We start from the raw sequence: 14045 nt of genomic DNA on the forward strand, positions 1-14045 counted from the left end.
CTAAGAGCTCATGAATACTTCTAAGCCAGAAAACGACACTAAAAATGGGATATTGGAGTTTGCGAAGGGGGGGTCACTGGAGGACAAAAACATCAACGTGTATGTCAGAGAAAAAGTAGACGTATTTACTCTCATCTCCTGTTTTTATTAATTTTGGTATGGCATAGTTTGTTTATGATAGTGTTGTATCCAGCCACATTTAATCAAGAGCACACCCACTGAAATTAATCAACCCAAGTTAGCATTGTACATTATTTTAAACGGCTCAAGGCTGAGTAGTAAAGCCTACAAAGCAGTGAACAGCGTTAATGCTATTACAAAAGAAATATACAGTAAAAATGCAGTATGCACAATTGATCAATCAAAACATTGTATTATATTATATTATATTATATTATAATAATTATAGTTATATATATATATATATACACACACACACAGTGTACATTTCTGTAATATTGAGTATAACCCTCAAGATGCTCTGAGGATTAAGCAGTACTGTATATAAACAGCTGAAATAAATAAATCAGTGTTGAATCCAACAAAGTAAAGCTATTTAAATTAACGGAACCAAGTTAGTCATGTCTATTAAACCTTAAATCTTTGGCAATAGCATTGTGAGGCTTTATTTTTATAGTGGGCAAGGGATGTCCTTCTTCCACAAAGGTCCCAGCACAAGAAAGCAGGCACCCATTATTTCAGTAACCCTCATTTTATCACTGGCTTGACTAGGAAAGAGAGCTCGCACGCTCCCTGATACTCTTCCACATTGCAGATCACCCTTAGTAACAGTAGTAAATACAAAGGGCTGAAAGGCAACTCACAGAATGGCACCTTCCAAAAGGCTTGGCTGTTAAAAGCCAGAGCAGTGGACACACTAGGTACGAAGAGGAAGTTTATCAAAGAACAGTTCAGCCTTCATTTGGAAGGATGTTGCTAAAACTTATTTCCTGCAATGCTTATGGATCCTAGCAAAGGAGCAGAGACCTCTTCCATCAGCCCAAATTCACTGAGCCAGGAAAAAGATACTCAAATAATTTGAGGATTTGTATGACCACTGGCCAGGGATGATGGGAGGTGTAGTCCAACAACACCTGAGAACCCAAGTTTGAGAAACACTGATTTAGAGACATACTACCTCAAGACCAAGGGTTGCCTAAAACTCTGTTTTACTCTGAGTTAGACCCATTTAAATTAACAAACTATAATTAGTTTTGTATGTTATCTGTGATGGGTCTACTCTGAGTAGGACTAGCTTTAGATACAACCCCATGAATGCATATGCTCCTTAGCTCTATGCCACCTTCAAAAATGATACTGTGACCAGGACTGCCACAATACAAAAAGCTGCCTTATACCAAGTCAGACTGAGAGTCCATCTAGCCCAGAACTGTACACTAACTAGCAGCGGTTTTCCAGCAGGGGGGTGGGTCTCTCCCAGTCCCTTTCACCCTCCCTAAGAAAAATGCATGTTTTAACTGCTCACGCAATGCAAGGAACAATTCCTCTTTACAAATAAATAGCCTGCCTCAGGTACACAGTAAAGCCCTTGTCACACATAGTATTTTAAAACCTACAATTAAAAACAACAGTCAAGAGGGTTCAAACCAACACCTAATGAAAACCTGTGCTATGCAAATGCCACATACAGATATGTTAATCAAGGCACCAGGATTGACTGAAGCTCCCACTCAAGTGTGCACAGGCATTTCTGTGACACCAACCAATGCAGGCATTTAAAAAAGGGGGGACTCAGTCTGAAAAAGATGGGTCTTCTTTGGGGTTGGGCAGAATTGCTGCCATTCTACAGTTATCCACAAGCTTCATGCACATGTAGATGTACGCACATCTATGCACCCATCTAACACACCAAATTTTAAAACTTTGTCTCCTTCCCCACCATCACATTTGAAGAAATCCTCCCTATCTTCACCCGCACCCCGTCAAACCAACTGCGGGGAAAACTTTCCTTAATAAGGGAGAAAGAGTGGGGTTCATCCTACCAGCCAACTCCCTTTTTTGCTTTTCTGCTTCAGCCCCTTCAACCTCCTTAAAGCCACTTTCACCCACTCCCTCTGATGTCGATTAAAAAAAAAAAAATCTTTCCAAATGCAAACACCTCGGGGCAAGGACCTGTTGCTCTGCAGCTTGCAAACCACCATGCACCCTGAAGACGTTAGAAGGAAATAATTGAAGCAACAACAACAACAAAAGCCCGCTCAAGGTCTATCCTTCACGATCTCAAGCCTTAACCCCTAAAGAGATTCTGGAGAACGTTTTTTTTTGGGGGGGGGGTGGAAGTAAAAAGGAAATAAATCTACAGGAAGAATTAATCCTTATAAGAAGGGAATAAATGAGGAGGGGGCTAACTAAGGCGTAAGGGAGAGAGAAAACCAAATGCCCCCTCTCCAAATTTCCTTGACAGGCTCCACACCTATATGCAAATTTACCATGCCACCCACCCCCAGCCCACTTTTCCTATTGGCTGTGGCTCAGCTGCCCCTGTCGCAGCCGAGAGACTGGCATGTGCGCACAAACCTCAAAAGGGACGGGCAGTTTTTTGGCCGGTCTCTCTTCCCTTCCTTCGCCCACCCCCTTCAGGAGCGCTGCTACAGCGGACCTCGGGCCTCCACGTCCGGCTTTAGCCCCTCCTCCTCTCGCGAGAGGAAGAAAAAAAGGCCGGCCAGCCCTCCCCACCCGCCGCCCCCAACCAACCGCTCGGCCTGCCCCGCCCCCTCACTCACCTAACCCCGCCCACTCCCCACCCCACCCTTCATCTCCTCAACCCCGCCCACTCCCCCCCCCGCCACCACCTTCCTCTCAGATTAACTGCTTGGCCGAGCTCCTCCTCCTCCTTCTCCTCCCCTCCCTACTTCAGGGCACGGCCGTTTCGCTCGCCCTTTGGCTCCGCCCAAGCCCCACCCACCATGGCGCTCGCTCTCGCTTTCTCGGCGTTTTATTATGTACGCTCCGCCCCTTTCCTCTCTCCCCACCCCGTATTTTAAATCCTTCCTCCGCCTCGCGCTCCTCGGCACGCAGCTGAGGGGAGGGGAGAGGAGGGCGCGCTTCCCTCACCCCTAGAGAAAGAGAAACAGGGGAGGATCCGTCTGGCGGCTTCTCGCGCATGCGCGAGCAGAAAGAAAGGCGTTATGAGAGAGGGGGGGGAGGGGGAGGGAGAAAACATAGATCTATATCAAGAAGCCCATCCCTCTTCCTCCTCCTCCGCGTGTCACAAATAGCCTCCGCTGAGAACGCCGGGAGAAGGAAGTGAATGGCCACGTGATCAATAAACGGCTCCCTCCGCCTCGCGAAATAGTTCGCGCGTGTGGAAAAGGAGAGCCATTTTGCCCTCATTTCGCCCCCAAAACCTCCAAACGTGACGAGGGCCCAGTTCCCGCTTTTTCCACTCCACAGAAGCCAGTCAATAAAAACTCCCTCTCAAAACCCTATACAGTAAAGGTTTATGTCATGGTTTTAGTCTGACTCCTCAGGCCAACCACTGTCCCCTCAGCCTCACCTACCTGGCCGGGTTGTTGTGCGAGGAGAAAATAGCGGAGGGGAGAACTATGTACACCACCGTGGAGAAATAATGGTGGTAGTAGTAGTAGTAGTGTGGGGAATAATACTAGGAAGGCCTGGGTTCAAATGGCCGCCCTGAGGACGATGTGTCAGCTTAGACTGCCTCACAGGGTTTTTGGGAGGCTGAAATGGTTCAGCCATTAAGCTCATGGGGTGACTGGTGTTGCCACTCACAATCTCTCTCAGGCTGGCCTATTGCGCAGGATTGTCATGCAAGAGGACAAAAATGGTTTGAAGTCAAGCTCAGCAGCAGGAAGCTCCCTGGCTGATGGTGGCCTTGAGCCAGCCGCTCTCAGACCAGCCCGCCACGCAAGGCTGTGACGATGGAACGAAAATGGTCCAAATCCCTACTCAGCCCACAAAGCTCCCTGGGCGGCCGCAGCCCTCAGCCTAGCCTCCGTTACGAGGATGATGTGAGGGCAGAATGCTTTGAAGCCCCAAGTAATATAAATCGGGTGGGGAATCCATGGACCTCCAGGTTGTGGACTACAACACCCATCGTCCCTGACCATTGACTATGCCGTACTCTGTGCCTGCAACTCACAGGGCCCCCTCCACCGACCTCAAAGCAAAGGGTGGCGGAATAAGAGTCCTGTGGTAATAATAATAATAATAATAATAATAATAATAATAATGCCCCGCCCATCTGGTTGGGTTTACCAGAATTTTAAAAGGGGTGAAACTTTTTCTCTTTCAAAACCTGTAGCATAATAAGCTTTTGTGCATGGGAAGCAGAGAACACTAAGGAGCTGATTAGGCTCCCATCAGAGAAAAAGGGGTGTTTAAAGAGCAATCATGTCAACTAACCATATAATCTCTGCCTTCCAGACGACGTGGACAGGAGCGCCAAAGATGCCAACTGGACATTCATCAAGGGCCCTCCAGTGTCCTGTGAAAGTGTCGTAGCAGCTCAGCGGTACAGCATCTGATCTGCAGGCAAAATGTCCCAGCTTCAATCCCCAGGTGGTGTTGGGAATACCCCCCTCCCCGAAATACCACAGTAGGGCACAGAATCTACGTATACATAGAACTGGAGTGTCCTGCACATTACTGCATTTACCTGGCCATTGGCTCATAGGTTCCTGCCACATTTGCCTGCTTATCTGGCCCATACGTGAGCAGTTGCCCATATGTGGATCTCAACATACAACTTATTACACATTCTGCTTAGGAATTTTGCCACTGCAACAGGAACTACCAGTATCTGCCAGCAAGTCAGCCACTTCATTTAGGCAAGCATTTGATGGACAGGCAAGAGCTTCATAAATGGCTTAGGTTGCAATCCCATAATTGCCTGGGAATCACCATTCATAAGATTACAGTGATAGAGCACACACAATCCAAAAATCTAAAGAACACTCAGAGCTATCATGCATTAATAGCTCAGTGTCAGAGCACGTTTTGCATGCAGATGGTCTCTGGTTCAGTCCCCAGTAGCTCCAGGTCTTGTCAAAAACCCTGAAGAGCAGCTACTAGTCAGTGTAATCAGCACTGAGCTACATAGGCCAATGTGTCATGAGTCTGCATATGGCAGCTTCCTGTATCAAATCAGCCCTTCATTCAGAACCATTGAGGACTCCAGTCTCCAGTTTTTTCAGGGAAGAGCAGTAGGGTGTTTCTGCTTTTAATAGAGGTTTAAGGTTCAGTCCTCAATATCTCCAGGTAGGGCAGGCAGAAACTGCTGCCTGAAGCCCTGGAAAGCTGCTGCCATGTAATGTAGACAGTATTGAGATAGATGGACCAATGGTTTGACTCTTCATATGGCAGCTTCCTATGAGCAGTGATTTGGTCACAAAATTGTTAAGAATTGCTTCAAAAAAGGGATTAGAGAAGAACTATGATACATACTGTACCTCACAAACATACAGTGTACAGTACTAACAAGTTTATGGCCACTATCTCCCCTGGCCAGGAACAGTTATGTGTTTAATTATGGACAATACAGCCAGTTAATTGTCACTCATTCAGCATGGAATGCCTTACTTTATTGCAATGGAAAATGGCTGTCTATCCCATAATTACTGTTGCTGGCCATGGTTCCACTGTGAATTGCTTATTGTTGAGCCTGTGACATTCAGAAATGAGAGCCAGCAAGTTTCACTTGCCATTTATTTGCATGCCAGAGATTTACTGGCTGAAAATTGTTTCCTTCTAGCCAATGGCAAACTCTAATCCAGTTTATGATGGCCAATGGGCAGTTCCCAGAATCCCAAAATAGAATCAACATGGCAGTCTTCAATTCTTTTGCACCAGACTGGGAATGATGGCTTGATGTACTGGCCTGTGATGGATGACATCCAATATTTCAAAGGGTGTCCAATTCTTTGTTATGAATGGGCAAATCTGTCAAGTTTGGTTTCTTTCAGTTTTCCAAATTTAAGTTCAGCTCTTCACATCAGTTTGTGATTATTATTTTTAAGCCTAATGAAATATCAAGCTTTTAATTAAAATTCCTCTAGACTATAAAAATGTTGTATGCAATTTTGCCTCTTGTGCTTTTTGTAAAGTAGCTTCCCCTAACATAATGCATTTTTCTATTCTATCTTCATACATGCATTTTTAGACACACTTGACCCTAATATATTTCCTTTTCTACAGATTACTTTGCTGGAGAACTGCATTGCAAAATTCAGAGAAGTGCAAGTGTTTTGCTTTGTGTTTTGTTTTGGAACATGTGAATTAGGTAGGTTTGCCTTTAAATGTGAACTTAATCAAATATTCCCCTTTTCTTTGTTAGGTCATTCAGTATTTCTTGAAGGGTCAGGGAAACAGTTTCTTGTGAACAAGTAGTATAATTCAAATGTCTGACAGTAAAGCAATAACACATTACAGTATCATCTTAAATATAGATATTTTATTTGCTTGAAGGCTTTGATGCATTTTATTTGCAAATTATAATCAACTTTGTGTTGACTCAATCCAACGTACACCTCCAATTATTTTGAGCTCTTTCAGTTATCTCTCACACACAGCCTCTAGTTAAATTCATTTGTCTTTTTTATGAGAAATGATTCCGACACTCCTCATTGTAAGTTTTAGTTTTTTGGAAAATATATTTGATTGGATTGCCCATTGCATTTGACAACAAACACATTTTAAATTATAATAGGTGAATGTAGCTGTGTGGAAGGACTTATAGCCCTTCCAGGCATCCTGTTATCATGCATTTATGAATTGCATTCCTGATTTGTGGTCATTATGTTATTGGAGCAGTTCTACATGATCTCACTTTCAATTCTTTTTGCACTTAAATGGCAGACATACTGCTTTATTTCCAATTGGTGCATGTCCCCATAGCTTCCGGCAGAAAGCTTGCTACATTTAATGCCACAAATATTTTGGGGGTTTTTTTTAGTTCTGATTTTATTGCACAATAGTGCCCCTCCAGGTGGCAATAATGCAGCAACGTTGATTGGGGAAGCATCTCAGAACAACTAGTAAAGCAGAATGATGTCTGGGCAGTCCAGTATAAATCCACCATCAATGCACTATTATTGTGTCAATGACATGTTGCAGAATACATCTGCAAAAATACCAGTCTGGAGGGATCCATTCACATGCTGTAAACCTTCACCAAGCACAAAGTGCCTTCTGCCTCAGTACCACTTCTTAGCATGTTAGACATTCAGTGTGTGTGCAGACCCACTGCACAGGAATCCCAATGTGACAAAGAGACAAATAAGCTTAATGTCTGGTCTGCAAGGGTGACCAACCTCAGTTTTCCCTCAAACGGCCCCCACCTGTCCTGCCTTCCTTCTTACAACTAGCCCAGGGGATGGCCCTGGCTGTAAGCTTCCTGCCCCTCCTTAGTCTCATTGTTGCCCTTTATAGAACACAGAAGGTTGGAGGAGGAAGACAAAACAAGAATGAGGTGGCTCTGCCTTCCATTGGCTCTGGCTCCAGCTTGAGCTTTGGTCCCGATGCTACAGTCATATGGAAATGTATTACAGTTCATCAGACGAAAGTGACCATGAGTTTTAAACAACTATAGTCCACATTCCTTCCTTTAGATAATCCAGTATACCAGCATGCATGGAGAAGTCTTATAAAAACCAATGCAATCCCAGCAGGCAAAACCTTTTCTTTTCGGTTACAACTTTATATAGACAGTATATATAAAATTACCACCACTTTAAGATTATATTTCTTGCTTGCAACAGATACATAACCAAACAGTTTGTAAACATATATAGATGCAGGACAAACATAGCCCAAAATGCATTGCTGTGAATCGTGTCGACCACCATATTCACGAAGCCAGTCAAGACATTCGCTAGTAAGAAATACAGGAGCTGATTCTTATTCACAGCGCTGATCATGCACACACTCCGAGGCACCATTTTCCTATCCTGGGGCTCCGGGTCGTGTTTTTTACTTGCCGCCGCCGGCTTCATGAAATTCCAGCTGCAAGGAATGCTAGCCCCAGCCACCAGAAACTTTCCAAACACCAGCACAAGATCAGCCATCAAAAAGCAACTAAAGAGTAACAGGCCGTGAGCGATGACCCAAATGCAAAAGGAGAGGTTTGCCATCCGTCGGGATACGGTGTCTATGTGAGTTTGCGTTACATGAAGACAGATAAAGAGGAAGAAAACTGCAATCAGGAAAGAGCCGATCACGCCAAGCCAATCTCTCACCAAGCTCCTCTTCTTTAACAAATATAAGCCTACTTGCACACTAGCCATGTAAACAGCTAGGTAGCCGATGACAGAAAATATGCCCTCTCTGTTGGCATTGAAAAACCCGTCCCTTGAATCTTGGCCATCGCTTCCATGCAAGATGAACATCTTCAAAGGCGTGAAGCTGAGGAAGCCTTCATAGACTATAGCAAGTGTTGCTGCAATTAACCATGCTCTGTGCACGGGGAAGACAGCCAAAAGCAATGACGCAGCCATCCGTACAACGGCTAAAGTGAAGAAAAAGTTCCAGTGCACACCGTATTCCGAGACATGTTCGTAATAGTCAATGGCCTTGATGCTCATCACCCGCCCAAAGCCAAGAAGCAGCAAAGGCCACACAGCAAAGAACTGCCTGGCAAGGTAAGAGACTTTGTGCTGTGCCATGCCAGGCTTCAGCCGGACTTCTGGACAAACCACAGCATTCCCAAAAACAAATGATCCCACTCCAAAATCCATTACCCCTGTTCCATAGGTCTCCGTTTTGGCATACCGCCGAGGGTACTGTGGAAAATCTACAGCCAGAATGCTGATGGATGTCAAGACATTGACAAAGACTCGGAACACCGTTATCGAAGGAATGTACTCTGGTTCCAAGCTTGTCCTTAAGAAATCGCTTATGATTTGCTTAAGTGGCACTCTCACATAATTGGTCCTCCGACTGTATATGATCAAAACCAAGCTGACACAGAATACGGTGATGGAGAGCATTACCCAAGGTAGGACAGGAGCCAAAATTGTACATGAGAGCACTGGCGGGACAACTAAGATGGTGAAGTCTAGAAGAAAATGGCCAACCATTGACTGTAGTGGTCTTCCATAGCAGAGAAAATACATGATCAACAGAAGTCCTCTGGAAAGGAGGCATAATGACGCTAGGGGTAAGCCAATGGAGATCTCCAGCAAGGTAGTTCCATTCAAATTACTTATAAATTCTTCTTTTTGCTTTTGCGACATTTTTTCTGCTTTTTTAAGTCACTAAAAAAAGAAAGAAAGAAGAAATCAAGTTAGCAGCAAGCAAACTGAACAAAAATCAGGAGTAGGCAACTGCATCCACCCCAAGGTAAATCCTCACCTTGGTGAATCTCTCTTGGTACCACCGTAAGTTGCTCCAATACTTTTTAAACCAGTGGGCAGGATAGAAATAAAAAAAAATTCCATGCTGAAGTCACTTTCTCTGTGCACGACTACGAGTTTTCGGGCAGCAAGCAGCCCACATTATGTTTTAACTGCTACTTTTACAAGCAGTTGCAAAACACACTTGCAAGAAATTAAAAGAGCTTGCCTAGGAACCACATACCATAGGATCCCAACATGCACCAGCTCTTATTCATACTTCCGAGGCAAACACCTGAAGAGGATATTTTATTTCTTTTTAACAAGTCAGAGCCAACATTCTTAGCAACTGCCACTAGTAAAATTATTGCGGTGAAATTATTCACATAAATTTACACAGCACCCTCAATTTCAGGTTTACAGGGAATCGTAAGACACGAGGGCCCCTCCAGATGTCCTTCTTATTGAACATTCATGGTAATTTATGCTCACAACGCTATCAGGGTGGTTATACGCACTCCCGCTTTCAATACTGAAATGGTGTATGGACAGTCCAGTATAAATCCACCAACAATGCGCTATTATTACATTAATAACATGTCACAAAATACCCCTGCCAAAAAAACCCACAACCCAACGCCACTAGTCTGGAGGACCCCAAATATTTTATATTCTCAATTTCAGTTGTAGGAGAGAGAGGAGGTAAGGGCAAGAAGATTGAAACACTCTAAGGTTGTCATCCTATCTTTTAGATTGCTACACTTTTTTGGTCCGAGAGTCACACTGAATCAATCAACCCTCCAACGACCACATCAAAGTGTGTGGGGCCTTTTTGCTATACAGTGGTGCCTCGCAAGACGAAGTTAATTCGTTCTGCGAGTGTTGTTGTATAGCGAACATTTCATCTTGCGAAGCACCAACGGGGGAAGAGCAGTTTGACAAAAAAAAAAATCGGCAATTTTTTCGTCTTGCAAGGCAAGCCCATTGACAAATTCGTCTTGCAAGACAGCCTTCCGCTAGCGAATGCCTTTCGTCTAGCGAGTTTTTAGTCTAGCGAGGCATTCGTCTAGCGGGGCTCCACTGTATAATAAAATTGTAAGGGTGTCATCACACTGCAGTTTGCTTGGCTACCAACAGCCAGCCACAGGAACTCCAGCATGACAACGGCCATACAATAGGGGTAGCCAGATGTGCGGCAGACACCCTGCTATACACCTCTACTTGGCAGCAAGCCCAGCTGAACTCAATGGGGCTTACTCTCACATACATTTTCATGGAGGCTAATAGCCACAACAGCTATGTTCTCACTCCACTGTGGGAGGCAGTATGCCTCTAAATACCAGTTGCTGGGGAATCACAAGTAGGGAGAGTTGTTATGCTCGTGTCCTGCTTGTGAGATTCCCATAGGGGCATCTGGCTGACCACTGTGAGAACAGGATAATGGACTAGGTGGGTCATTGGCCTGATCCAGCAGCTCTTCTTTCCTATGTTCTTACTCCCATGTAGTACTCTTCCACTAGTGAACGCATCTCGCCAAATTCTGTCTAATCACCTTTCCTCCTCTTCTTTTTCGTGAGGCCTCCTACAATCGACTGCCACCTTCATTTTTTCCCTAGAAACGTTTTTGCGATACGCATCTTCAGTAGAGACAAGCTGCAGCTCGTCAGGGAAAGGCGTCTCTGAAGAGGGAGCTTAAAAGGCAAGAGCTCACCACACCCTCGCCTCTTAGCCCTGCAAGACTGCAATTTTGTCTTTCAGCACTGCAAGTCTGCCAGCTTAATTACAGCTCAGGATTGCCCTTGATAAAAAGCTGCAAGCCAGCAAACCTTACTGACTGGCCATTTCAAGGCTCTTTGCTCACTTTCCCCTGGAGATGGCAAGCCTTCAGGACAAGGCGGGTTAAGAAAGTAAGAAGAGCACTGTAGTTGGATCAGGCCAAAGGCCCATCTAGTCCGATATCATGTTCTCACAGCAGCCAAAAAGATGTCCCTCTGGGGAAGCCTGCAAGGAGGACCTGAATGTAACAGGGCTCTCCCCATTTGTGATCCCTCAGCAACTGGTATTCAAAAGTATGCCACTTCTGAACACAGAAGTAGAACATAGCCTTCAGATATTTAGTTGGATTTTTCCTTGCTTGTTTTAACATGGATTTTATCCACAGAAGCACACAACTTAAAAACATAAATCAAATTCTGAACAGAGCTTAAAAGAACATAAATAAAATTTAGTTCCAGAGACGTAACATTCTTTGCAATTTTAACATACTTATAGACAGGAATTTCAAAATGAATCACTATTATTTATTTGCTGCATTTATATCCCACCTTTTTCCTCCGAGGAGCTCAAGTTCGCGCACACAGTTCTCTCCCACTTCATTTAATCCCCTACAATAACCCTGTGAGGCAGGTTAGGCTGAGAGGCAGTGTCTGGTCCCAAGGTCACCTAGTGAGCTTCATGGGTGAGCGGGGATTTGAACCCTGGTCTCCCAGATCTTAATCCGACACTCTAACCACTATACCACAGTAATGCTAAATAATGGTTTATGAGAATGTGGCCTTCCAGATGTTTCTTGGCTGCACTTTCCATCATCACAGAAACATAGGAAACAGAGGCCTGTCTCTCGCCCTCTCATGCTGTGTCTTGGGGCAGAGACCCCATCTCTCTCTTGCTCCTTTAGCTGATTCAAGTACCAGCTGCACCCACACCTGCTATTTTAACAAGGTTTGCCCATTTCCTTCTTTCCTCCCCATTCCTTTTAGAATCACATGATGTATCAGACTGCAGCAGTTATTTAAAATTGTAAGCTGCCTTGAATGTATTGGAGAAAAGGGCGGTATATATCATTGCAGTTATCAAATAATCACATCTGTACAAACATTAATAATGGGTAATTCATCCAAACCCTACACACTGCAGGACAAAACATCTGCTCTGTGAAGGTTTCAGCCACTAGTCAAAAGCCCTACAAATAAAAGCTGTAAGAACTGGAAAATATGCAGCAAAAACATTTTGAAAGAATTACCTGCATTCTTATGGAGGTTAAGTTTCAGCAAAGAAAGACGGCAGGATTTGTTTGGCTAAGTGAAAACATTCTCATCAGAAAGGCTTGGTCAGAGGCAGGTCTTTGCTGCTTCTCTGAGAATGAAAACTGCATTTAAAGCAGGTGCAGAGTTTCTCCTTAGATCTGCACAGCTCCTTGCTTATACTTCCTGCTGCAAAAAAGGTAAATCAGTGATCTGTTTCCTCATGACATTTTCATCAGAGCAAGTAGCCTGCTAAACGAGATTGCCTGATTCATCAGACTGCTCAGCCATGGCCAAGTTTAATATAAAGGTTACTAATGGCATATTAAAAGGCACTAAAAAGAAAAGGCGGGGTGAGGTGGGAGGGAGAACTGCATCCTGATCCTACACCTGTGATAACAGGCTGCATGGCAGGCAGATACTGAGCAGGTGAAGCCTCCCCAGCGGTTGAATGGCACACAATCGGTGCCATCTATGTAATGGCAATTCCTGGTGATCACGTTCATTTACTCACCAGAGATTTGCCTAAAACAGCAACACAGATTTGTAGTGGAGAGGCAATGTATTTTACAATTTTATGAGGTTCCGATTATTTGATTGTACAACCCCATGGTTCTTTTAGTTAGTGGTTTAATAATAATAATACGTTTCTTGTCAATGTACAACCTGCTTACAATGAAATTAACCGAGCCTCCCCCCCCACCAAACACTCAATCTCATTGCACTCTGTGTGCTTGTCACACAACACACCAACCCCGAAAGTCAGTTGCACTATATTATTTTCCGTTCAGCAGCCTAAAAGCCCACGGATAGAAACTGTTTTTTAGCCTGTTGGTACGACTGACTATACTGTACTTCTATATCTTTTAAAAACAAATAAAATAAAATAATTTGCATTGCTTGTTTGCCAGCCACCGATTGTAGGTTTGGTCGACACAGACTGGAGTGGATCACTTCGCATTTCAGCTGAAGGATGCCTTTCCCCACCCCAGTAAGTTTTCACCTTCAGTAAAAAAAACTCCATACAAGTTTTTTTTTTACTAGCACTTCTCCTTACTGTGCTAGCTTTCTGCTTGCGGGGGGGGGGCAACCTGCAAGGAAGTGTTCACGCTTTTGATCCCACCCCTCCATGAGATACTAGGGAGTGTTAACTCCCCAGGTGCTCCGCGTGTAGAACAAGCTGCGAATTTCCTTGTCTCCACGTGGGTCCGATCTGGTAAGAGTGCGTTTCCTTTCCCCACCTCCTCGATCCGAATTTTATTGTTATTTACTTATTTAGGACTACTCGCCTTTCGTCCTAAGGTCCAGGGGCGGGTCACAACAATTAAAACACTACATGTAAAAATTTAAAACAACTGTTTTAGGCTGTGGTGCAACACACGCTTTCTAGGTGCAGCGGAGCTTACTACCGAGTAAAGCCTGCGTTGTTGCTTCGGGGAAGCATGCTTTGCTTCCGATGAGACACGGATCCCAGCTACTAAACTGGAACTCACCCACCCCGCACATTTTCTTGGGAAATCCCACTAATTTCCCCGCAAAGCATGCAGCGACCCTGCGCACCCTTTTCTTAGGAGTAAACCTCATTCTTGAACTCGGTGGAGCTTCCTTCCGAGGAAAACTTGCGCCACGGTTATCTGAACGTGAATGGCAGTCAGCGCTGCCTGCTTCCTCGGGAGGAAACAGGCACAGGATGAGGCCGGCAAACCCCACG

At 44.5% G+C, this 14045-nt stretch overlaps 2 protein-coding genes across 8 annotated transcripts in view; both read right to left on the reverse strand.

The window, feature by feature from the left end:
* GGNBP2 (gametogenetin binding protein 2) overlaps window positions 1-3162 on the reverse strand; it is a 31190-nt gene extending 28028 nt beyond the window's left edge. The window contains exon 1 of one of the 5 annotated variants that reach the window (XM_033171683.1): window positions 3076-3162. In XM_033171683.1, coding sequence (XP_033027574.1) covers window positions 3076-3126 — 51 coding nt within the window. In that variant the 5' untranslated portion in view covers window positions 3127-3162. Of the gene's footprint in view, window positions 1-2538; window positions 2665-3075 lie in introns of those variants that run through there. The other 4 variants (XM_033171681.1, XM_033171686.1, XM_033171685.1 and 1 more) reach the window with 4 other exon arrangements.
* Window positions 3163-6413: 3251 nt separating this feature from the next.
* Window positions 6414-14024, reverse strand: PIGW (phosphatidylinositol glycan anchor biosynthesis class W). 3 transcript variants are annotated; one of them, XM_033171687.1, is made up of 3 exons: window positions 13895-14024; window positions 12334-12520; window positions 6414-9233 (listed from the first exon to the last, which is right to left on the reverse strand). In XM_033171687.1, the coding sequence occupies exon 3, from the start codon at window positions 9210-9212 to the stop codon at window positions 7701-7703; it is 1512 nt and encodes a 503-aa protein (XP_033027578.1). In that variant the 5' UTR covers window positions 9213-9233; window positions 12334-12520; window positions 13895-14024; the 3' UTR covers window positions 6414-7700. The 3 variants fall into 3 exon arrangements, with proteins under 3 accessions (XP_033027578.1, XP_033027579.1, XP_033027580.1); XM_033171688.1 differs by having other exon boundaries at window positions 12334-12523; XM_033171689.1 differs by lacking the exon at window positions 12334-12520.
* Between the last annotated feature and the right edge of the window lie 21 nt (window positions 14025-14045).

The sequence above is a fragment of the Lacerta agilis genome, chromosome 15 (genome assembly GCF_009819535.1).
Source record: "Lacerta agilis isolate rLacAgi1 chromosome 15, rLacAgi1.pri, whole genome shotgun sequence".
In the NCBI taxonomy this organism is placed as follows: Eukaryota; Metazoa; Chordata; class Lepidosauria; order Squamata; family Lacertidae; genus Lacerta; species Lacerta agilis.